Source organism: Pseudorca crassidens, chromosome 16 (genome assembly GCF_039906515.1).
Source record: "Pseudorca crassidens isolate mPseCra1 chromosome 16, mPseCra1.hap1, whole genome shotgun sequence".
NCBI classification, from domain to species: Eukaryota; Metazoa; Chordata; class Mammalia; order Artiodactyla; family Delphinidae; genus Pseudorca; species Pseudorca crassidens.
In genome coordinates this window covers 857,599-882,288 of record NC_090311.1, presented here as the reverse complement: position 1 = coordinate 882,288, position 24,690 = coordinate 857,599, and the positions used below count along the sequence as shown (strand labels likewise).

At 54.7% G+C, this 24,690-nt stretch overlaps 1 protein-coding gene across 1 annotated transcript in view; it reads right to left on the bottom strand.

The window, feature by feature from the left end:
• CFAP46 (cilia and flagella associated protein 46) overlaps window positions 1-24,690 on the bottom strand; it is a 90,557-nt gene that overhangs the window by 6,113 nt on the left and 59,754 nt on the right. Inside the window, exons 38-50 of the mRNA XM_067708970.1 lie at window positions 22,015-22,191; window positions 21,010-21,145; window positions 17,240-17,428; window positions 16,320-16,508; window positions 14,592-14,726; window positions 14,331-14,510; window positions 13,729-13,899; window positions 9,039-9,136; window positions 8,474-8,550; window positions 8,183-8,313; window positions 7,765-7,889; window positions 6,908-6,987; window positions 5,816-5,977 (exon numbers count right to left, since the gene is read on the bottom strand). Of these exons, the coding sequence (XP_067565071.1) occupies window positions 5,816-5,977; window positions 6,908-6,987; window positions 7,765-7,889; window positions 8,183-8,313; window positions 8,474-8,550; window positions 9,039-9,136; window positions 13,729-13,899; window positions 14,331-14,510; window positions 14,592-14,726; window positions 16,320-16,508; window positions 17,240-17,428; window positions 21,010-21,145; window positions 22,015-22,191 (1,850 nt within the window). The remainder of the gene's footprint in view (window positions 1-5,815; window positions 5,978-6,907; window positions 6,988-7,764; window positions 7,890-8,182; window positions 8,314-8,473; window positions 8,551-9,038; window positions 9,137-13,728; window positions 13,900-14,330; window positions 14,511-14,591; window positions 14,727-16,319; window positions 16,509-17,239; window positions 17,429-21,009; window positions 21,146-22,014; window positions 22,192-24,690) is intronic.

Genomic DNA, 24,690 nt, shown 5'->3' with positions numbered 1-24,690 from the left:
ACCAGGATGAGAAGAACTCCTGGTTTGCTAAGAATTTCTATTACGGATGCATGCTTTTTTTTTTTTTTTTTTTTGCGGTATGCGGGCCTCTCACTGTTGTGGCCTCTACCGTTGCGGAGCACAGGCTCCGGACGCGCAGGTTCAGCGGCCATGGCTCACGGGCCCAGCCGCTCCGCGGCATGTGGGATCTTCCCAGACCGGGGCACGAACCCGTGTCCCCTGCATCGGCAGGCGGACTCTCAACCACTGCGCCACCAGGGAAGACCCGAATGCATGCATTTTATCAAATGCTTTTTTTCCTGCATCATCTTGGATGTTTATAAGTTCGATTTCCCTTTAATCTGTTCCTCTGTGATACCTGTAAGTTTTTAAGGTCAGACTGGGTGATGAAATGTTACATGTTTCTTTCTTTCTTTGCTACTCCTGAGAAGTTTGGGTGTCAGGATCTGGACTGGCCAGCAGAAGGATGGCTTTTTTTTCTTCTACCTGGGGAGACATGTATAGACTGACATGAACGGTTTCTTGAAATTTTGGTAGAATTCAACAGAAAAATGGTAAAAGCAATATTTTTTGTGGGGAAATGTAAATGTATTGATCGTCCTTTCTTCGCTATGAGGCCGCTGGGTTTTCTTTCCTTCTTGAGTCTCCGAGTATTTTTGAATATATTGTCCAAAAGTTGTTCATAATATTCTCTTATTCTTCTCTTAAATCTCTGATGCTCTTTAGAGCTGGTGTCTCTTGTATTTCTCATATTGTTTATTTATGTCTTGTCTGTTTTTTTCTGGATCATTCTCACCCAAATGTGTCTATTTTATGAGGTTATTTTTTCCCAAATAACTAATTTTTGTCTTCGCTTCCTATTTTGTTTTGGGGTCTGTTCGTGATCCTTTAAGCATTTAAAGCTAAAGGATCCTTCTAGATTCTGCTGTGGTAACATCCAGCCATCTTTGGCATTTCTATCATTGCTTCTTCTGAGTCCCGGGAGTTTTTAGAAGTCAGTGTTTTAAAATTTCCAGATGTATGGGAGTTTAAAAAATCCGTCTTTTGGGAATTGGTTTCTAACCTAACCACATGTGGCCTCAGCCAGTTTCTGTGATTGTTTCACGTGCACCTGAAAAGAATGGGAGTCTCTAAGTTGTAGACGCAGGGCCCACGTGTCCGTTAAGCCAAGTCTGTTAAGTGCGTTGCCGCAATTCTCGCTGTTTGCGCCCTTTCTGCTTGTCTGACCTTTCAGTCGTGGGGGCGTGCAGGAATCTCCCATCGCGGGAGTGGCCACCAGCCTCGCCCCCGGTGCTTGTTACTTGCTGCTTCCCATATCGAGGCTCTTTGATCCTGCCACGAACTTCACCGCTATCACTGTGTGATGACCCTGCGGATGCCCGCGGCGGTGAAGTCGGCTCCGGCGGACAGTGCGATGGAGGCCCTTTTGGGGGCTCGCCCGCCCGGCTCCTCTTTCCGCTCTTCTGCTTTCTGGCTTTTGTGCCCCCTTTCTGTTCAGGAGAGTCTCACGTGGCCGGCATCCCATCTACGCGCTCTTGTTTACGGTGTCTTTAGTCGGCAGGTGTGCTGCACTCACTGGTTCGGTTCCTGACCTAATGGATGGGCCACAGCACCTTTTCGCCCGTGGGTTCTCCGTCCTCTGCTCCGTGTATGCATCTCCACCACTGGCTCTTTGTAACTCGACTGAGGGGTTGGTTCACTTGTTTTTCTTATTCATTTTCCCTCTTTACTGGTTTGGAATTTATACACCAGTTATGCTCTTTCGTGATTATCCTTAAAGGTTTGCCATGAATATGTAACACTCAAAGGGCATTCCTCCAGCCTGAAGGGCTCAAGGCTCTGAGAACACTTCACTCTGGGACCTGCAGAATCCTTTTTATCCCCACTCCGTAATGCATTGAAAAGACTTCACTCACATTTATGCAGTATTTTTGTTACTTTATGGTGAGAGTTTGTATTAGGGTCTAGTTGCTGCTGTAACAAATTACCACAAATGTTGGGACTTAAAACAACACCAATTTATTACCTTACAGTCTGGAGGCAGGAGTCGAAAGGGGTCCCACTGGATTAAAGTCCAGGTGCGAGGGAGGCTGTTTCCCTTGGGAGGCTCCGTAGGAGAATCGGCTCCCTTGCCTTTTCCAGCCTCCAGAGGCGCCACGAGCCCCTTCCGCTACCTCCGCACCCTCCTGCCTCCCTCTTTTCAGAACGCTGGCGGTGACACTGGGCCACCCAGACAATCAGGACAGTCTCCCCATCTCAGGACCCTTCACTGCATCTGCAAAGGCCCTTTTGTCACATCAGGGCACCTCCTCTGGGGCCCGGGGTCAGGGCGTGGGCACCTTTAGGGCCGCTATTCTGCTAACCCCACCAGGGGGTGGTCTGCTCTTCCAGACAGCGCTGGCGGCGCAGAGCGGCGGGGACAGGAAGGCCCTTTCAGTGAATGGGGCGTGCACAGCGGGGGACTCACGTGGGAAAGAGAGACCTGCCCCTTATCTCACACTGTGTGCAAAACCGATTTCGGATGGAAGGTACGTGAAGACGTGAAGGACAAAAAGAGAGACCCATTTAGAAGACATCATAGAACCTTCATGATCTTCAGGTAAGAAAATGTTCTTTATAAAAAGACTCCAAAAGCACCAGCTGTTAAGAGAAGATGGATACATTGGACTATATTCAAATATTTTGTTCACCAAGAGGTACCACATAAAGGAGTGAAAAGACCAGCTGCAGACTGGGAGGACATCTGTAGTTCATAAAATGATCAGAAAATTTATACAAACCTAAAGAACAAAAGGCAGATAACCCAAGAGAAAAACTGGCCAAAGACTAGAACGGATTTTCACAAGTGAGGACATCAAACGGCCCATAAAATGTGGAAGGGCTGGGCTCGCCAGCAGCAGGGGCTGCAGATAGGCGGGGCTTGAGCCCGAGGCCCCGCCCACAGCTCCTGGTGAGCCCAGCACCGTGGCCTCTTGGGGGCGCAAGACCTGTTCTCTCTCCCGTCCTTTGTATCTGGCCCATTAGCGTCCTTTTATTTACGCTGATTTCCTTAAAGAAGCATGTTTGGGACCTTGCGTTTCCATTCCCAAAGGTGATCTTTACCTTTTAACTGGGATGTTTTGACCTTGTGCGGAGACTGTGATTACTGATGTGGTTGGGTGGAAACACACCATCTTGCTGTTTGCTTTCTATTTGTCCTGTCTCTTCTTTGTTCCATGTCCCTTCTTTTTTCTGCCTTTTTCTGATTAATCATATTTTTTTCTATGATTCCATTTTGACTTCTTCGTTGTGTACTAGCTGTACCTCTTTGTTTCTGTTTTCAGTGGCTGTGCTGGTCCAGTAACCCGAGCCTCCATTCTCCACCCCCCACCAGCCTTTGCTGCCCCACAAGTTACATTTAGATAATGCTGTAGAACCCCACGACACGTTGCTATTATTTTTCACTCCAAGCTGTCAAAATCTTTTTTTTTTAATTAATTAATTTATTTTTGGCTGTGTTGGGTCTTCATTTCTGTGCGTGGGCTTTCTCCAGTTGCGGCGAGTGGGGGCCACTCTTCATCGCGGTGCGCGGGCCTCTCACTGTCTCGGCCTCTCGTTGTGGAGCACAGGCTCCAGACGCACAGGCTCAGTAGTTGTGGCTCACGGGCCCCGTTGCTCCACAGCATGTGGGATCCTCCCAGACCAGAGCTCGAACCCATGTCCCCTGATCGGCAGGCAGACTCTCAACCACTGTGCCACCAGGGAAGCCCCTGTCAAAATCTTTTAAAGAGATTTTAAATTAAGAAAAAAGCTTTAAATACTGACCCGCCTAATTCCAGTCTCTGGTGTTTCTTTCTCTGCAGATGCAGGTTCCCACCCTTTTTTCTCCTGCCTGGAGAACACTCTGAAGCATTTCTTGTGGGGTAGGCAGGCCTGCTGGGGAAGAATTCTTTCAGCTCACCTATTTCTGAAAAAGTATTTCACCATTGTTTTTGAGAGTTATTTTCAAAAATATCTGCATTGATAGATATTTTCTTTAATAATTTAAAGCCGTTCCTCACGGCTTGCATTGTTTCAGCCGAGAAGTCTGCTAACTCTCTTGTATTTGTTTCTGGATATATAATGTGTCTCTTTTCTTGGCTGCCTGTGAAATACTCCGTCACTGGATTTAATCACCCTGACTACAATGGTCCCTGGTATGGTTTTATGTCTTGTTGGGGATTCACTGAACTTCTTGGGTCTGCAGGATTACAGTTTCCATCAAAATTGGGAAAAGTTGGCCATTATTAACTCAAATGCTCCCCCGGCAAAGACTCCAGTTACAGGCAGGTCCGGCCGCTTCACTTTGTCCAGCAGCGCACTGGTGCTCTGTCTCTGTTTCTGTTTTTGTTTTTTTTCAGTTTTTTCCTGCTGTTACTTCTTCAGGCTCACTAGTCTCTTCTCCTGTCGTGTCAAGTTGCATGAATGCTGCCCAGGGCATGTCCCTCCTCAGCAGAAGTTCAGTTCTGGTCCGTTTTACATCTTCCGTGTCTTTGCTTACCGCCTCCTGGAACACCTGGATTATAGTTCCAGGAACTGTCACCTGGGTCACCTCTGGTTCGCTTTCGATTGGCTTTTCTCTCAACCACGGGTCTTTGCATGCCAGGTGGTTTTTGATCGGACGTCAGACGTTTTGAATTTTCCCTTGTTGGGTCCTGGATTTTTAAAAACACTCTACCCATCTTGAGCTTTATTTCGAGATGCGGTTAAGTTACCTGGAAATAGTTTGATCCCTTGAGGCCTGTACCTGGTAGCTGTGAATTGTAAGATGTCCCATTCTGGCTGTAGTCTCCACACACGCTTGCACTGACCGGCTCTCAGCAGAAGACTGAGGGGGGCCCTCTGCAGGTCTCTCCTCCCAGGACCGCCTTGGGTGCCCAGCCCCTCGTCTCCTCGCCTCGGGGAGACCGCTAGGCTCTGCCTGGTCCCCACCCCCGCACCATGTGCTGCAGCCTGCGGGCTCTCTCCAGGCAGAAAGCTGGGGCTCACCTGCTTGTTTCTCTCTCTTGGGGATTGCTGTCCCCCACTGCCTGTTCTCCAATATCTGAAAACTGCTGTTTCAGATATTTTTCAAATTATTTATTTATTTATTTTTTGATGTGGACCATTTTTAACGTATTTATTGAATTTGTTACAATTCAACATTAGCTCCCCGACCAGGGATCGAACCTGCACTCCCTGCATTGGAAGGTGAAGCCTTAACCACTGGACTGCCAAGGAAGTCCCTGTTTCATGTATTTTTGTCTGAGTTTTTGTTGTTCCAGCTGGAAGGGCAAATTTGGTCCCTGTCACCTCATCTTGGATGAAAACAAAAGTCCAATCTATCTACTTTTAATGTAATTTGATATTTATCGTAGTGCAACATACATGCAGAAAACTGCACACAGCACCAGTGTACATCCTGGAGAATTTTCACACCCCAGGCACATCCAAGTCACAGAACATGATCATGCCTGAGTCCCCAGCCACCCCCAGGCCAAGCCAGGTCCCCCTTGTCCTCTCCCTCATTGCCTCTCATCATCTGATTGATGACTAACTGTGTAGTTGGTTGGTTAGCACCAGTCCCCTCCTTTGAAACAGAAGTATGTGAGGCCAAGAACAAAGTTAAATTTCCTGTTCAGGGCACGTTTGGCACCTAACAGAGCACCGGCTCATAGCAGGTGTTCTCTGAATGAACCAGGGCCTCGAGAAGTATGGTAACATCTGATAACTATTTTTTGACAAGAGTTACATTCTCTTATCGTGAAAGTCACTTAAATATTTGCATTTTAAAGTCAAGTATCAGTGTAGCTCTTACCTGTCTCCTTTCTATGCAGGCGGTTCCACAGCATCTGGAGAGAAAACTCTCGTGACACGGAGGAGACCATCCCTTCATCGAACACAGAGAGACCTTCTAACGGCAGCTCCAGAAGGTGCCTGTCAGCGATCAGGATGACGTTGTCTGCGACCTCGGGCTGCACTGTGGGTGGGAACGCCAGCGGCTACCAAGGCAGCGGCAGACACCTGAGGGCCAGGCTCTGCCCCTCGCCACCGAGGCCGTCTGGCTGCTGCGCAGCCCCCGCCTGGCAAGAGACGCGGGAAGGATCTGAGCCGGGCACAGCTCGCAGGCACGCCAGCGCCGTCTTGGGGGTACACGCTGGTTTTGACGGTGCGGCCGGGTCACAGCCAGGACCTGGACAGAGGCCAGGCCATGGGGACGTCGGGTCCCCTGAGGTTCTGAGGGCCGCCCAGGCTCCGCGGCCTCACCAGGGAGCCCCTTCAAGGGACGAACATCTGCACGAACCCCCCTCCCCGAGGGCCGTCCAGGCAGGGGCCACGGCCTCTGGGGACAGCTCCGTTCGAGGAAGGGTAGTGGCGCTCCCCTGACACCACGGCTTCTCCAGCCGTCGGGAAACCGGTGCAAAGGCTGAGGCCACCACACATGTCAGTGGAACTGATGTGTTTGCAAAGTCAAGTTACTTAAAGTCTAGCGGGTTTTCATCTGGGAACGTTTAGGGCAGAAGCTCCGTCACACAAGTGGTCACTGGGCTCCCGGCAGCTGCACACCTCGGCGCGGCCTGGGACCTCGGGCACCGGGTGGCTCAGCCACGGGGCAGGTGGCGGGGAGCAAACAAGAGCACTTCATCTTCCACGCAGGAAAGCAGCAGACTGCTGACCTGGGAGGCCCGTCTGCCCTCCTGCCGTCTGACGTGCTCAGGAGGGTGACGGCGACGTCACCATGGTTTCTGCCCGGGCATCCGGCAGGGCAGGGGCATCTGCGGTCGCGTGGGCAGTGGCGGGGTGGCGCGAACCTTCCGGGAAGGCTGCCCCCGGCGGCCCCGCTGCAGCCACAGAGAGCGCAGCTCTGCCGGCCTCCATCCCACAGACACGGACCTGGGGCCCCACTCACCCTGCGGCAGGGACTCTTCCCTCTCCTTGTCTTTGCCCTTGTATTTTCCCAAATCCGCAACAACTGTGGGAATCGGCGCTCTGAAAGGCAAAGGCAGAGATTCAGTTTTAACAACTCCATGAAAATCACTGAGAACAGGGACAGCATCTCCTCAGGCTGTTCCCACCAGGGCAGTGAGGGCCACAAGACTCTCCCGGCCCGCTGTTGGGGACCGGTCTCCTGAGATGCGGGCAGGGACAACAGGCAGGATGTGAACACACAGGATTCAGGATGCTCTGGCCTGCTGGCCAATCAGGGAAGTTCACCTGCCCGACCCCTACCTTCTCTCCCACCAAACACAGACCCAAGGGGCCAGGTACTTCACCGTGCTCTCCCCTCCTTCTCACACCCAGGCCAGCGGCTCAGAGGGCGGCAGGGGCCCGTACGGCGGGGACGCCCCCAGAAAAGGTTTCAAGCAGGGCCAGACTTCCTTCCGACGGCAGGCGGACAGAGCCCGGGCTTCTGTTCTCAAAGAGCCTGTGCACGTCTCCCGTTTAATCGAACGGTCCGATTCAGCGCAGAGAGAATCCCACCAAGCCTACGGCGCTGTGGCCTCAGAGATGCGAGTTTCCACGAAGGAAACAGCTCTGACTTTCCCACGCCCACAGCCAGTCACTCAGCTGGCCCTGGGACTCAGGGAGTGCTTGCAGGCCGCGCCCCGCAGCCCTGGGTGTCCCTGTACCTGTGCACACCTGGGTGCACCTGTGGGGACAGAGAGACGACACGACCCTGTACCTCGAGGGCTCGGGCAATCCAGACGGCGCCTGCTCTCCGCACCCTGTCCCTGAGCTCCTCAGGAATCAGCCCTCGATGGGTACCTGGCTTCCGGGGGGCAGCTGAGCAGCGGGAACAGTGGCCTCAGATACTCCTCCATGGGCTTCACGACCTCCGCGAGCCTCTGCACAGCGTGTTCTTCCCCTCTCAGGGCTGCGCCCTCTGACTCCTTCTTGCCCCAAAGACAGCCGCAGTCAGAGGCGTCAAAGGGGAAGAGGGGCGAGACCCTGCAGGCGACCCCCCAGGACAGGCCCAGCTCAGCAGCCAGCAGCCCCCCACCCCCGACTCCTCTGCCAGCATCGCGGAGGCGTCTGCAACAGACTTGGCTCAAGGATTGGCCCCGTGCCTGGTCGGGGAGCCTGACCCGGCGTCCAGCAGCGCCTGGGGGGTGGTCCTCGCCCAGGCCTCCCCACCCTGCCCTGCGGGGTGGAAGCAGCCCTGGCACCGGGCTCGGGGCCTCACCAAGCCTGGGCTCAGGGCCGTGTCCTCACTGTGTGCCTCAGCCTGGGTGTGCTCCCGGAACTGCTGGGCACTGGCCAACAGGGAGGAGAAGGCGGCTGGGCTCACGGCCACCCGAGTCACCTTGCAGGAGCCTGCAGAGACAGACGCCGCCGCTGTCCCCACACGCGGCTTCGCAGAACGCCCCCCGGGGCTGAGGGGACCGCGGGTGGGAACGGGTGCGCACGCTCGGCCTTGGTGCCGGTGGGCGCACCCCTGCACACACCCCGAGGGTGGTGCTCCGGCAGAACTCACCCCCAACCTGGGGCAGTTTGCCTTTGGCTGCGGGGATGAACTTGGATTTCTCGTAGGCAGCGCCATACAGATGGGTCCTGTTGGCAGGACGTAGGGTGGGGTCAAAGCCCGGCTCCGGGGATCCCAGAGGAGCCCCGACGACGAGGCCGACTCTGTGCCACATACCCACCCTGCTGGGAACAGGAGCCTCCTCCCTGCGGTGCCCCAGCCAAGTCAGACACAGGGTTAAAACCGGCCCCCTGGGGGGTCTGTGTGCGGTGCTGCCAGAGGCTGGGACACCAGCTTCTCCCCAGACCAGTGGGTTCTGCGCCACTTGAGCAGTGAACTTCAGACCAGGGCCACGTGCTGGCGGGAGGTGGCACCGTGCCCTCTGCCCTCCCCGGGTCGTACGGGCCAGCCTGGCCATCGTGGCAGAGGGACGGTCGCCCCCCGCCGCCCCCCTCAGCGGGCAGCCCCCGCCAGCCTGTCTGTCCCTCGGCTTGGCAGCCCCGTGCTCTGTCCACAGGGACCTTAGCGGGCAGAAGCCTGGGTAGCAAGCCCGAGAACAGGAGAGAGAAGGCCTCACCTGTCCCGTGAGTGGTGCAGAAAGAGGATCCGAAAAGTGGGAGGGATTTCACTCAAGAAGTTAAAGTGCTGTTCGGTGACCCAGAGATTCTGCCAAGCCTGCGGGGGGCAGTCAGGAGTCAGCGCCGGGCGGCGGCTGCGGGGCCGGGCGCCGCCACAAGGCGGCAGCAGAGGCACGCGGACTTCACCGCTGCCCTGGACCCTGGCTCCGCCGGTACCGCCAGAGCCCGACCCGCCGCCGCACACCCGCAAAGGCACCGAGCCCAAAGGCGCACGGAAAAGCCCCGGCACGTCTTGCAGCACAGCTGCCGCCCTCTCCCCTCCCCGCGGTCCCAGCGCCCCCCGCGCAGACACCGGCAGGGCACGCGCAGGACCCGCGCTCCCGGCCCGCAGGCCGCGGGGGGCGGGGGCGGCCGGCGGTTCAGCCTGCCCGGACCCGGGTCCCCCTTCTCTGCGGGGAAGGGTCCGCAGCGGGGGCCACACAGCACCCCGCGGGCCGCCTCCCCGAAGAGCAGCGGTCGCTCAGAAGCCCATTCCCCACTTTCGGATGAAATGAGCTTCAGCTTTGCCCAAAGCCGACCAGCGTCGGCACTCAAGCCCACGGAGGTGCGGAGGGGCTTCTGGGACGCTTGCCCCGGCGGCCAGCGGACACACGGAAGCCGTGGGAACGGCGCTCGGGAGGCTGCGGGCTGCTCACAGGGGCCACGGCCTCGCTCCAGGGGAGGCGCCGGCAGGCTTCCGCAGCTCGGGCGGCCCGCTGTGCGAGGCCCGGGCCCTCCGCGCTGGCGCACGTGGCGGCTGACCCCGCTGCCCTTTGCTGCCTGCAGAGTGTCCCATCGGTGAGGGCACCGCTTCTCGTCCCTTCTGTGGCCACTGGGCACCTGGGTGGGCTCCCTTTTTGGGCCACAAATGCTACTGTGACGTCTGTTCTTTGGGGACCACCGGCCGCAGGGGAGTTGCTGGGGGACGTCGCTTCCAAAGGGGCCACCGGGCCCCACCCCCGCCAGGGCCCCGCCTGCTCTCCCGCCCTTGGGGTTTGCACCTGTTCCCTTTCGGCCCTTCTGGTGGGTGTCTAGCAGTACCTGAACGGGGCTTTAAGTTTTCCATCTTCCTGATGAGCAGTGAACTTGCGCGTCATTTACAGAGTTTACTGGCCACTTGGGTATCTTCTGTGAAATTCCAGTCTTGTGATTGTTTTCTGTGGGACAGTCAGTCTTTCTCCTGCCGAGAGGGGACACCTCCTGTCTACACACAGGACACCAGCCCCTGGCCCCCCGCGTGTGTTGTATCTCCTCTGGGGCTTGCCTTTTGACTCCTGGGCTATGGTTTTGATGAACACAAGTTCTTACTGTCAGTGCAGTACAACTGATCATTCCCCCTTTGATGGTTAGCACCTCTGTCTCCTGCGTAGTAAGTCTTCCCTACTCCGAAGCCATGAAGAGGTCCCCTTAAAGCTTATTCTGAAAGCTCTGCTGTGTTACCTTCTCAGGTAGAGCTGCCCTTCGTGCAGGGCTGCACCATCCGCTCTTCTGCCCTAAGTGTCGCGCTTTTCATCTGTCAGGTGTGGGTGGTGGGTCTGTTTCTGGGCGTTTTCTTGTCCCATCGGTCATTTTCTCCATTTGTGTGCCAATGCCACGCTGTCTTACCTTCTATAGTTTTCAATACGTCTTGGTATCTTGTGTAGTAAGCTGGCGTTTCCTTACAAACATCTTAGTATGGAGCCTTCCCCCACAAATACAGCTGCCTCTGGGCTTACTTAGTTCTTCTTGAATTTTCCTTAGGATAGGTTTGCAGTTTTCAGGGTAGAAGTCATGTGTATCTTTTGTTAGATTTCCCTTAGGTATTTGATTGTTTTTGATGTTACTGAAAACGGTATTATTCGGACATTGTCATTGCTTGTTTGTAACTGGCATGTAGAGATACAAGTCATGTTTACAGCCTTCAGCAGTGACCTGCCAAATCTGCATGTTAAATCTGTTATCGAGAGACTATGATTTTCAAGGCCCACAATCATGCTGATTGTGAATAATCAGTTTTACTTCTTCCTTTTCAGTGCTTCTGCCCTTTATTCATTTTTCGAGTCTAATTGTTCCATTGAATAGAAGCAGTGATAGCTTTCTTGTGTCATTCTGACTCAAGGAGAAAATTTTTCAAAATTTTAGTATATAGTATGATGTGGGGATTTTTTTGCAGTACGCTGGCCTCTCGCTGCTGTGGCCTCTCCCGTTGCAGAGCACAGGCTCCAGATGCACAGGCTTAGCGGCCATGGCTCACGGGCCCAGCCGCTCCGCGGCATGTGGGATCTTCCCAGACCGGGGCACGAACCCACGTCCCCTGCATCGGCAGGCAGACTCTCAACCGCTGCGCCACCAGGGAAGTCCTGTAGTACGATGTTTGATATGGAGTTTTAAAGACATTCTTTATCAAATTAAGAAAATTATCTTCTATCTTGATATTTTGAAATCACAGACTGGTGCTGAATTTTGACAAATTTTTTTTTGCGTCTATCAAGATGATCTTATGATTTTCTCCTTTTCCTCCTGTTAATACGGTGAATTATATTGAATGATTTAAAAGTATTAAACCACATGGAACACAGCCATTTGATCCTCATGTATTATCCCTTTTATAATCGCTGGATTTTACTTGCTAATACTTTGTGTCCACGTTGATGAGAGAGATTTTCCTTCCATGTAACGTCCTTGCTAGGTTTCTAGTATCGAGGCTCACTGGGCCTCTTTAAAGACAGTTAGGAAGTATTCCTTTTATTCCTATCCTCTGGAAGTGTTTTGAAGGATTACTTTTTCCTTCAATGTCTGGAAGAATTTATTAGCGAAGCCAGTTGGGTCTGGGATTTTCTTTGTGGGAATGTTTTTAATAAAAGCTGCCATTTCTTGAAGCGATATTATTCAGATTTTCCATTCTGTCCGCTTTGGTAGGTAATATTTTGGGGGGAATTTGTCCATTTCATCCAAATTGTCAAATTTATTAGAGTAAGGTTATAAAAAATAGTCTCTTACTAGCTTCTTGATGTCTGAAGGATCTCGTGATGTCTTTTTATTACCGATACCGAAATTTTTGTTTTCTTTCTCTTTTTTCTTTATCGGGTCTTTCTAAGTGTTTATCAATTTTATTAGTCTTCTCTTTGGAACCAACACTTGTCATGATGATTTCCTCTGCCGTAAGTGTGTTTTAATTTCATGGCTTCTGCTGTTCTCGTTCTTATTTGTTTTCTATTTTTCTTAGGTGTTTTTACTCTAGCTTCTTGAAATCACAGCTTAAATCACTGTAAGACTCTCTTTTGTATTCAAGGCTGTATTTTTCCTCCACGCCCTGTTCTGGACAAGTCTCCTAGGTTTTGATATACAGTATTTTTATTCTCTAAGTCAATTTAAAATATTTTCTAAATTCCATCGTGACTTCCTCTTTGACAAACTGATGATGATAGACATACTGGTTAATTTCAAGGCAGTTGTGTGTTTTACAGGTATCTCTTAGTTACTGATTTCCGTTTTAATTTCCTTGTGGTTAGAAAACAAACTGAATGACTTCAGTGCTTTGGAACTTGTTGAGGCTCTCGTGGCCCAGGGCTGGTCACACTGGCGCCGCATTCCAGGCCGGGTCTGTCCAGACCTCCTGCACTCACAGATGCCCCACACGCTTCTGCAGGCCACTGCCTCTTCATCTGCTCATCGTGCCAGCAGCCAAGAGGGCGGCTGCAGCCTCCCCGCAGAGCCGGGGGTCTGTCTGCGGCTGCTCTGTCTCTGGCAGTTCTCTTCTGCGCCTTTGAAGCTGCATCACTGGTGCTCATGGATTCAGGACGGTGGTCCGCGCTGCCCGGCTCCTGGGCCGTTTCCCTCCAGTAAGGCATCTTAGCAGAACCCTCACTGCTTCTCACCTGGTAGTGTTTTCACAGTTCATGTACTGCTTCTCACCTCCTCCAGGCTGGCCTGGCCCAGAGCAGCCTGCACCCCGTCTTGCCTCCGCCCCACAGGAGGGAGGATTCCCATCCCTGGGTCACGGCACTGGCTCTCGGCCTGGTGACTTTTTTGGTTGTCACACCTGGGGAGGTGCTGGAGGCCAGGCTGCCGCTGAACACCCACGGCGCACAGGACGGCCCCACCACAGAGGGTCATCCTGTCCTCAGAGGTCAAAAGGAGGAAAGCAGCTGGGTCAAGGGATATGAGGTCGGCCCATGCAAGTAACCGTGGAAGCCCCATGAAGGAGGAGGGTGGGCTTGACCAGAGCATCCGGGCCTGTTTTCTCTGTTGAGTTGCATCAAGTTTAATTTCTTTAAATCTCCAATTCATATTTGCTAGTCCAAATAAAAGCAGAGGTGCTATTAGCTACCATGCTCTGCAAATTTCTTTCAAAATTAAACTCTAAGACTTGACTGAGTATAAAACTTTTCTTCAAACACAGTGAGGGCTGAAAGCAGAGCCCCGGGGTACTGTCCCCCTCACGGCCTGCTGCAGCCCCTGGGCATTTGTACTTGCGAGCTCGCTGACTCTCGCTGTCACCGAGGAGGTGGGCTGCTATCCCCCCACCGGGCCCATGAGGAAGCTGCAGCTCAGAGAGGTTGAGTGACCCTCCCAGAGCCACACAGCAAGCCAGGATTTGGACTCGGTCCGAGTATGTCTGCAGAGCCGCGGGGCCAGGGGCAGGGTCAAGGGCATCCCTAGCTTGGTCACCTTGGATATGGCGGCCAGTCTCTGCTCCACGCTGGCAAACAGGTTGGTGGACGTCCTCTCCTGGCACCTCAGCCTGTGCTGCAGCTGCAGCAGCGCGGCCAGCTGTGAGCTGCTGGTGTTGGCCGTGGCCGTGAGCAGGACGTCTCGCATGCCCTCTGAGGCTGAGCAGCTCTGAAACAGACCACGGAGGCTGCCGAGGGGCCTGGGCGCCGTCCAGCGCAGGTGGGCGCCCAGGTGCTCCTCCTGGCAGCCGGCACAGCCGCGGGGCGAGGCCAGGCCGGACCTTCACCGCTGTGCCCGCAGGCCTGCAGCTCAGGACGCAGGGAGGAGGGCTCGACACTCTTGCCCTACGTCGCAGGAACACGAGCTTGGAGGGCTTCTGCTGCTCGTGCACCCGTGAGCCTCCGGGCAACCTCGGGGGGCCGGCCCCCTTCTCTTGGTGCCCACGGTGCTTCCTCCAATGAGCGCCACCCTTGAGGCAGAGCCCAATTGCAGCCTGGCTGGCAGGGCCACCAACGGAGGGAGCACCGGGGTCTCGGGAACCCTCCTTCTCCCCAGTGGCTAAGAGGGACCTTGTGGAAGGCGCCCAGAGCAGAGCGCACCTGAGACAGCGCCAGGAACTGGCAGGCGGCCGCAGGGTCCAGGGTGCCGACACACTCCACCATCTCCAGGCTGGCGGCTGCGGCGATGTCCAGGAGGTTGCTGCCCAGGGCTACCTGCAGGCACTGCAGCAGCACCTCGGACGCCTGGGCCAGGTACCGCTGGGCCAGCGCCATCCTCCTCTGCGGGGAGAGGCTCAGGCTCAGGCCGGCTCCTCAGGCAGGGCGCGCCCGGGGCGGGGCTGGGGGCTGGGGCAGGGGTACCTTCAGATCCCAGCCTTTCCTGCTGTGCCCCTCGGGGGTGGCCCTGAGGGCCAGCAGGCCGCCGTAGGGCCCCTTGCGGTCCTCGTCCTCCTGGATGATCTCCAGACACTCGCGGCTGTTCAGCTCAGTGCCCCCCTACGGAACACGCACCTCCAGTCGGCCCGCACGTCAGCACGGACGGCAGTGCCCGCCGTGGCCAGGCGTCTCTGTAGGACCCCTGGGTGAGGGCGCTGTGGGCGCTGGGCCGGCATCTCGCTGATTTGGGTGACCGGCAGGACCCTGGCCCAAGAGCCTGGCGTTCGGCAGGTACAGCCAGGGTGGGGCCTCGGCGCGCTCAGGTCAAGGGCCTTCTGTGCTCACTGCCCTTCAGTCCTTCAGAATCACCTCCCCCGGCATCAGGCCGGCCAGGACCCGGGGAGCCAGCTGCCAGTCTGCCCCAGGGGCCCGGGGGCGAAGGCACAAACAAGGCCCTCCTGTCTGCAAGACAAGCCCCCTGACGGGGTCCTCAGGGTGCCAAGGGAAACTGCCTAGGGGGCAGCAGGCCCAGGAGGACTCGGGTTGAAGGGGAGCCCTGGGTTTGAGGGGACATGACACGAAGCGAGGCCTGGGGGGCACGTTTCCCCAACAGCCCCTGCGAGTTGGGGTGTGGTGAGGGCCGCTTCATAGATGGGACGCCCGCTCAGAAAGGAGCTGTGTATCTGGTCCACGTCTGCCTGACTCAGAGCCACCTGCTCTGGTGCTCAGTAAATACAGGTTGAACAAGGGGCCAAACGCCATCAATTCACTCAAATGTGAGTCACGTCCTGCGGCCTGGAGACCCAGGACAGACAGTCACGGGCTGACCCCGGGGCCTGCACACCCAGCTGGGTCAGGGAAGTGGAGGCACCAGCCCCAAATCACACAGGGGTGCGGCGCCTGGCTGCTCGGGGCTGGGGGTCTCCTGAAAGAGCAGGGTCTACGGGGATAAGCCTGGCTGCACCGCCAAGCAGGTGCCTTCCAGTTGGAGGAGGTGGCATCTGCAGAGGTGGTTAGGACGGTGACCTGGAGCTTCCACGGCCAGCGGTGGCAGTGGCTGTCACCAGAGCTCCTTCCGAGGGGCACCAGGCCTGCTGGGCAGCCTTGTGGGGGGTGAGGAGTGCTGGAGAGAAGGGTGTGGGCTTCTGTGCACTGATGCAGCTGCTGGGGTCAGGGCTTCACCTGACCGTATGGGTGGGGAAGGGGAGTGAGGGGGCGGGGCAGGGGAGTGAGGGGGCGGGGGAGGGAGCGAGGTGGGCGGGGCCCCCCACTGTGCTATAGGATGCAGGTCCAGTGCTCAGGTGCAGGCCAGACGCCCAGGTGCAGAGCTGCCAGGGTGAGGGAGACACCAGGGACACCCACATTTGGGGTGGGGTGGGATGCCCCACTTAGGATGGGTCCGTCCTGCCCTCAGACCAGGACCAGCCGTGTGCCTGCCCTTCCTCTCCCACCCGTTCTTTGCAAAGGGCGGCCGCCCCTCCTCGGGCCTGTCCCCAAAGTCCCTGTCTCCGTCCTTCCCTGCAGGCCCCGGGCAGGGCTGCTGCCGCCCTTTCCTTCCTTCCATAGCCCACATCGCCCTTCTTGACGGGGATGATCAGAGACCTGTTTGCTACCTCAGTTCTTACTGAGGTCAGGTGAGCTCTAAATATCTTGTTTCTGTTTTTTAAGCGCAGGTGGTAGGTTTGTGAACCAGCCAGAAGCAGAAGCACATACCAAGAGGCTCTCCTCCCAGTAGAAGGCGGGGTGCAGGGGGTCTGCGTGCACGGCCAACAGGTGCAGGGCCTTCCCGGCCAGGCTCAGGAGCTGGGCACGGAGCTCCACGCAGCCGGTGCACAGTGGCTGCAGGCTCCCCAGCTGGGCCAGCACGGTGTGCGCCAGGGTCCGCTTCAGGGTGAACCACTTCTTCAGGGACACAGACCGCCTCAGTTACTCCACCCCCGCCCCAGAAACGCAATAGGCCCGCCACTGCTGCCCCTCCCCAGTGGGACCCACCCTCTAACACCCCATGCATTGTGGCGAGGGTCTCCAAGGGTCAGGTGTTGGGAGGGTCTGAAGTCTGCTGATGGAACCTTAATTTGGGGCTGACTGACAAGGACATGAGTTTGTATGCAGCTCCATTTCAGGACTAATTTGATCCATTTAGAGTTACGTCAAATTATTTGATTCATACTTCATGAAATCTAAGACAACGTCTAAAATGCCAGGACATGTTTCCCTAAAACAAATATTTTGCAAATGTAACTTATTTTCTCAACAGACTGCAGCTGACCTTTATGGACTCCTTACTGTGACGACATGACCGTCAGAGCAAACTCGCGCCTTGGGAAGGGAAGCCGTCTGTGCACAGGGGGTCTCCCCCTAAGTACGACCCCGCTTTCATTAGCCAGTTAGACGGGGCCTTTCTGAGGCCCACCGAGCTGCTGGGGGCTGTTGGGACCTGCCGGGAGCTGCGGGGGCAGGGAACCCACTCTGAGGGTTCAGAGACCTCAGGGGGAGGCCTGTGAAACCTGGCCTCCTGGACTCCCACTGGCTGGTCTGCACTTCAGGCACACGGAGGTGGAGGCCCCACCGCAGCATGACAGCCCCCGTTGGTGGGGGCCCCGGGGGACTGGTGAGTGTCCGTGGACGGTTACCAGGCCGACAGAAGTGTAGTCACTGGGGCTCTGCAGGTAGTCGGCCAGCAGCTTGTCCACCGAGCCCTGCTCCAGCTGCCGCTCCAGGGTCTCCTCCCACGTGCGCTGGAGAGTGTCCAGACACACCTCCACGAGGCTGAGCTTGAGGTGCGCCAGCCTCCTCCCCAGAGGGGTGCTGACGTGCTGCAACTGAGACGCGTGCAGGCAGTCACGGCACGGGCGCTCCCGCCAAGGCTCCGCCTCCACCCAGTCAGCCCCGACGGGCGCGCGCGTGCCGACGTACGGATACGCACGAAGATGACGGCTGCACCCTCGCCCCCAAACCCCCTGCCCCCTCCGACTCAACCTCCTCCTTCTTAGGCAAACATGTGGCTACTTTCTGGGTCTGCAAGGTAGCTTGCACTTTCTCGGAGTTTACACGAATGGAATCGTATAGCATGTACTCTGCCTGGCGAGCTTCACTCGGCGTGGTTACGTTAGGGTCCATCCACGTTGCTGCCTGTATGTTAACCCCTTCGTACAGCTGAGCAGTGTTCTGTCGTGTCGATGTGCCAGTGTGTTTACCCACTCACAGTCTGGGGCTGTTACAAATGCCACTGCTGTGAGCATTCATGCACACGTGTGTGTGTGAACACGTGCTTTCACGTCTCTTGCGTAAACAGCTAGGAGCGGGACGGCTGGGGCATACGGCGGGCCTGTGCTTAACTCTTCAGGAAGCTGCCAAACCACCTCCCAGGGTGGCTGCACACGTTGTGTCCCCACGGGCAGCGTAGGAGAGTCCCAGTTCCTCAGGTTGTTCTAATATTCAGTGTGGTCGGTCCTTCAAGTTGTAACCATGTTAACAGGTGTGCGGCGGTTTTTCACTGTGGTTATAATCGGCGTTCCCCTGACTCACTAATAACGTTGGCCATCTTTTCACCTGATTATCTACCATCCACATATTTTCTTTGGAGAAATGTCTGTTCAAATGTTTGGTCTGTTTTTATTGGGTTGTTTATGTCTTACTAAGTTTTGAAAGTCCTTTGTATACTCTGGAGACAAGACATTTGTCAGATAAATGATTTGCAAACATTTTCTCCCCGTCATCGACGTGTCTATTCGTTCTCTTACTAGTGTCTTTTGAAGAGCAGTGTCCAATTTATACATTTATTGTTTGATGGATCACACTTTTGGTGTCACACGTAAGAAAGCTTTGCTAAACCTAAGGCCGCAAAGGTATTTTCCTGTTTTCTTCTAGAAGTTTGATAGTTTTAGCTCTTACATTTAGGCCTATGATCCATTTTTGAGTTAATTTTTACATATGGTGTGAGGTAAGAATTGAAGTTTATTTTTTGGATGCGGACGTCCAGTTGCTCCAGCACCACTGTTCTAAAGATGGGACTTTGTTCACTGAACTCTCTGCACCTTTGCTGAAAGTCAGTTTTCTGTCTCTGTGCGTGTATCTATTTCTGGATTCTCTATTACGTTCCACTGATGTCTGTGTATTTTTAACCCTAAAACCACACTGTCTCAGTTCCTGTAGCTTTTATAGTGAGTCAAAATCAGGTGGTGTCAGTCCTCCGACTTTGTTCTTCTTTTACAAAGTTGTGTTGGCTATGTTAAGTCTTTTGAAATTCCATATAAATTTAAAAATCACTTTGTCAATTTCTAAAAAACAAACAAACCCTGCAGTATCTTGATCAGGATTGCAGATAATTTAGGGGGGAACTGACATCTTAATAACGTCAAGTTTTCTGAGCCATGCACTTGATATATCTTTCCATTTATCTAGGTATTGTTTAATTTTTCTCAGCAATGTTTTGTAGTTCTCGGGGTACGAGTTTTCACTTTTTTGTCAAAGTTCATATTTATGCTGTCATAAATGGTGTTGTTTTAAAATTTTTAATATCCAATTGATCATTCCTAGTATATGGAAATACACACTAATATTTGTATATTGTTCTTGTATCCTGCAACCTTACTAAGCTCATTCCTTAGTGCTAACAGCTTTATTATTTTGTAGATTACAGAGGATTCTCTATACAGATGGCCATGTTAGCTGTGAACAAAGACAGTTTTACTTCTTCCTTTCCAGTCTGGACGCCTTTACTTTCTTTTTCTTGCTTTGTTGCATTGGCTAGAACTCTACTAAAATCCTGCATCACAGTGGTGCAGGGCGCATCGCTGTCTTTCCCCGCCTACGGGAATGCGCGCAGTCCTCCAACGTGGAGCTCTAGTCCTTTCCATAGACGCCCTTTATCAGATTGAGGAAGATCACTTCTATTAATAGTTTGCTAAGAGTTTGTTTTTTTTTAATCAGAAATGGATGTTGGATCTTGCCAAATGCTTTTCCTGCATCTATTAAGATGATCATTTATTTTTAATTTTTAAAAATATATGGTGAGGGCTTCCCTGGTGGCGCAGTGGTTGACAGTCTGCCTGCCAATGCAGGGGACATGGGTTCGGGCCCTGGTCTGGGAAGATCCCACATGCCGCAGAGCAACTAGGCCCGTGCACCACAACTACTGAGCCCGTGAGCCACAACTACTGAGCTTGCACGTCTGGAGCTTGTGCTCTGCAACAAGAGAGGCCGCGACGGTGAGAGGCCCGCGCACCGTGATGCAGAGTGGCCCCCACTCGCCGCAACTAGAGAAAGCCCTCGCACAGAAACAAAGACCCAACACAGCAAAAATAAATAAATTAATTAAAAAAAAAAAGAAAATTCTAAAAAAATATACGGTGAACAAAATTGATTGATTTTTGAATGTTAAACAAGTCCTGGGATAACCTCAACTTGGTATATAATCCTTTTTATACATTGTTGGACTTAATTTTCTAAATTCTGTTTAAAATTTTTCCATCTATATTCATGAAGAATAATGGCCTGTAGGTTGTTTTTTTTTTTTTTTTTTAATATCTTTACCTTGTTTTGGTGTCAGCCTCATAGAAGAGTTGGGATGTATTCCCTCCTTTTCAGTTTTCTCAAAGAGTTTGTGCAGAACTGGTATTAATTTTCCTTAAATGTTTGGTGGGATTCACCAGTAAAGCCATATGAGTCTGACATTTTCTTTGTGGAAAATCTTTGAACTACAAATTCGGTTTATTTAGTAGACAGAGGGCTATTCAGTTTCTGTTTCTTTTTGAGTGAGCTTTGGTAGTTTGTGTCTTCCAAGCCATTTTCCATCCATTTCATCTAATTGTCAAATATATTTTGGCATAGAGTTGCTCATGATACTCCCTTATTATCTTTTTAATGTGTGTAGAGTCTGTGGTGATGTCACAGCTCTTATTTCTGATATTGCTTATTTATGTCCTCTCTCTCTCTCTCTCTTTTTTTTTGATCAGTCTGGCTACAAGTTTATCACTTTACAGATCTTCTTAAAGAGACAGCTTTTGGCTTTATTGATTTTCTTTTTAATTTTTGTGTTTTCTATTTCATTGATTTGTACTGTGATCTTCAATTTCCTTTCTTCTACTTATTTTGAGTTTGATTTGCTTTTTCTCCTTTCACATTGCAGAGGGTGGTGAGATCATTGATTTGGGATCTTTTTCTCTTCTCATACAGGTGTTTAGTGCCACAAAGTTTCCCCTAAGTATTGCATTAGAGATATCTTAAACATCTGGATATGCGCCCCCTGCAGCACTGCAGTTCAAAATAACCTCCCTTTTGATTTCTTCTCTGGCCCATAGTTATTTTGATGTACGCTACTTACTTTCCAAACATTTGGGCGTTTCCTCCATAGCTTTCTAGGTTTTTTAAAATTGAGGTAAAAATCACATAACACACTTACACCCTGAAGGGACAGTAAGCCCTGAATACGCTGAAATAGCTCTTCCTCTTCGGCAGCAGCTCTCTGGACCAGGTCGTATGCCTCCAAGTAACACGCAGTCTTCTGTTCCGCGTCTTTCTCGTTTTGGGCAGATAACCTTTATTGGACGGAAGAGTGGAACTTAGAACAAAAACGGCAAAGCATTACGCCGTCAGTACTAACAAAGTGTGTAGCGTGTGGTTTTCTTGTAACTATGACGCGTATTTTATTAGTCCTTTAAATTTCATAATTAGATGTTCTACCTGGAAATATATTCTCAATATATCTCAGAAAAAAATAAAAAAACAGGAGCGATCTGGAGGAATGCAGTAAGCACAGCATGACACTATGCTCATAACTAAACTGGTGCTGATACATCAGGGGAAGCAATGCCACAATATTAGCTGTGCTGGTTTAAACCCCTAATTTTCCTGTCTGTGTTTTTTTGCATTTTTTAAAGTTCTACATATACTGCTTCTATGATAATATTGTGTTAGGTTGGGTTTCACAGGCGTCAGGTTGCTTTTCCCGCATAAAGGCTGTTTGTAATACCCTGCCCTTGGTTTGCTTGTTGTGTCTTGGACGCTTGCGTGGCCCCGACCGCGGGGGGGCCCTGGGCGGGGTGCGGGGACAGGGGAGCGTCACGTGGGAGGGTTGTCGGCCCGCTGGAGCGGGGGCAGCGCCCGGGCCTCCCGAGGTGACGTGCGTGTGGCCGCGTGTGCACACGCGTGTCCGCGCCCGTATGGTCGTGGGAAGACGCGCGCGCCTGGGGCCAGGGCTGGGCCGGGACGATGTGGGCGGACGCCCCCCAGAGGCTGCGGACCCCAGTACGTGTCTCTGGGGGAGGGTCGCAGAACCCCGCGGCCAAGCCCAGCCGTAGGGAGGCCCTGCTGGCGGCCGGCGGGGGTGGCCCGGGAGGAAAGCTGGGCGCGTGGGGGAAGCAGGGAAGCGCTGCGGAGGGCCGGGAGGGGGCGTGGGCCCACCCACCTCTTCATCTTGGCGCGCTCCAGCTTGATGTCCACACACTTCTCCTTGTGGCCAATGCTGGTAAACTTCTCCTCCATTTCCAGCAAGCGATTATCCATTTCCATCAGCAGAGCTGAGTTCTGGAAGGGCTCAGAGTCCCCCGGCTCCTGGGCAGCTTTGAGCTGGAGGCTCACACACCTGAGGGGGGGCGGGGCAGGGAGGCGCTTCCCTGAGACTCGTGGTCAAGGCCACCACCCACCTCTAGCTTCCCTCTGGGCGCAGGGAGAAACACTTTCCCCAGCGTTTCTTGACACCAGAAATCCTACAAGACACGCACGTTCTTTGGTCACAATGCCATAAAATTAGAAAGTAACAACTCCCCACCCCACCCCTCTCTTAAAACACTCAGGGGCAGAAAAGAAAACCCACTGGAAATGGAATCCGTTCACAGGTCACACCTGCAGGCTGCTGCAGGGGGCGTCAGAGGTGCCTCTGCTAGGGGCAGAGACAGAGCACAGGGGCCACGGAACCCATCCCAGAGGGAGAGACAGAACAGCCATGACAGAACAAGCCCTCTCCCAGCACAGGAAGAACTCAGCAAAGACCAAGAGAGAAGACAGAAAACCAAAATCGGGCAAAATCCACAATTCCTTGGTCAGTGAAGCAGAAGCTGCTCTGAGAAGGCTGATTCAGCTGGAATCTGCAAACCCAACTCAGGAGACAGACCTCGCGGCTTCGCGCAGCTACGAGAAAGGCACCCACGAACGTCCGTGCTGAAACCGCGAGGAAACCGCTCTCTGGGAGGAGACAAACGACCAGGAGGATGGCTCGAAGATAAGCTGCTGATCTGAAAGCTGACGGTCCTACTTGGGGTCTCCCCTGCAGCCTCCCGCCTCCCAGGCAGCTGCAGAGACCCTGGCGCTGTCTCTGTGGACCCGACACGCGGCCCGGAAAACTGGCGAGCAGAGGAGCAGACAGACCAACAGACCCCAGGAGGACGTCTGACCGCCTGGCAACGTGGGGAGAGGAGAGGCCGGGCCTGCCTCAGCCTTAGAGGCTTCCCGGAGACGGAGCCACTTCCGGGGGAGCTGAGAATCCACGGGACACACAAGGCCACCCGCCCCCTCCCGAGAGAAATGCTTGCTGCCAGGAAGGGGTGCGGACGGCGCTGTGGGCACAGGGCCCTGCTGCCAGGAAGGGGTGCGGACGGCGCTGTGGGCACAGGGCCCTGCTGCCAGGAAGGGGTGCGGACGGCGCTGTGGGCACAGGGCCCTGCTGCCAGGAAGGGGTGCGGACGGCTCTGTGGGCACAGGGCCCTGCTGCCAGGAAGGGGTGCGGACGGCGCTGTGGGCACAGGGCCCTGCTGCCAGGAAGGGGTGCGGACGGACGCTGTGGGCACAGGGCCCTGCTGCCAGGAAGGGGTGCGGACGGACGCTGTGGCTGCCAGGAAGGGGTGCGGACGGATGCTGTGGGCACAGGGCCCTGCTGCCAGGAAGGGGTGTGGACGGCGCTGTGGGCACAGGGCCCTGCTGCCAGGAAGGGGTGCGGACGGCGCTGTGGGCACAGGGCCCTGCTGCCAGGAAGGGGTGCGGACGGACGCTGTGGCTGCCAGGAAGGGGTGCGGACGGCGCTGTGGGCACAGGGCCCTGCTGCCAGGAAGGGGTGCGGACGGACGCTGTGGGCACAGGGCCCTGCTGCCAGGAAGGGGTGCGGACGGACGCTGTGGCTGCCAGGAAGGGGTGCGGACGGCGCTGTGGCTGCCAGGAAGGGGTGTGGACGGCGCTGTGGGCACAGGGCCCTGCTGCCAGGAAGGGGTGCGGACGGACGCTGTGGGCACAGGGCCCTGCTGCCAGGAAGGGGTGCGGACGGCGCTGTGGGCACAGGGCCCTGCTGCCAGGAAGGGGTGCGGACGGACGCTGTGGCTGCCAGGAAGGGGTGCGGACGGACGCTGTGGGCACAGGGCCCTGCCGCCAGGAAGGGGTGCGGACGGACGCTGTGGGCACAGGGCCCTGCTGCCAGGAAGGGGTGCGGACGGCGCTGTGGGCACAGGGCCCTGCTGCCAGGAAGGGGTGCGGACGGCGCTGTGGGCACAGGGCCCTGCTGCCAGGAAGGGGTGCGGACGGCGCTGTGGGCACAGGGCCCTGCTGCCAGGAAGGGGTGCGGACGGCGCTGTGGGCACAGGGCCCTGCTGCCAGGAAGGGGTGCGGACGGCGCTGTGGCTGCCAGGAAGGGGTGCGGACGGCGCTGTGGGCACAGGGCCCTGCTGCCAGGAAGGGGTGCGGACGGCGCTGTGGCTGCCAGGAAGGGGTGCGGACGGCGCTGTGGGCACAGGGCCCTGCTGCCAGGAAGGGGTGCGGACGGCGCTGTGGCTGCCAGGAAGGGGTGCGGACGGCGCTGTGGGCACAGGGCCCTGCTGCCAGGAAGGGGTGCAGACGGCGCTGTGGGCACAGGGCCCTGCTGCCAGGAAGGGGTGCGGACGGCGCTGTGGCTGCCAGGAAGGGGTGCGGACGGCGCTGTGGGCACAGGGCCCTGCTGCCAGGAAGGGGTGCGGACGGCGCTGTGGGCACAGGGCCCTGTCCTGGGAGTCTCTGAACTTCGTAGGCTTGAAATTTGGCTTAAAGATTAATAGATGGAAAAAAGTAAACCACTATTTTCACGTTGATTAACTTTTTTTTTTTTTTTTTTTTTTTTTTGCGG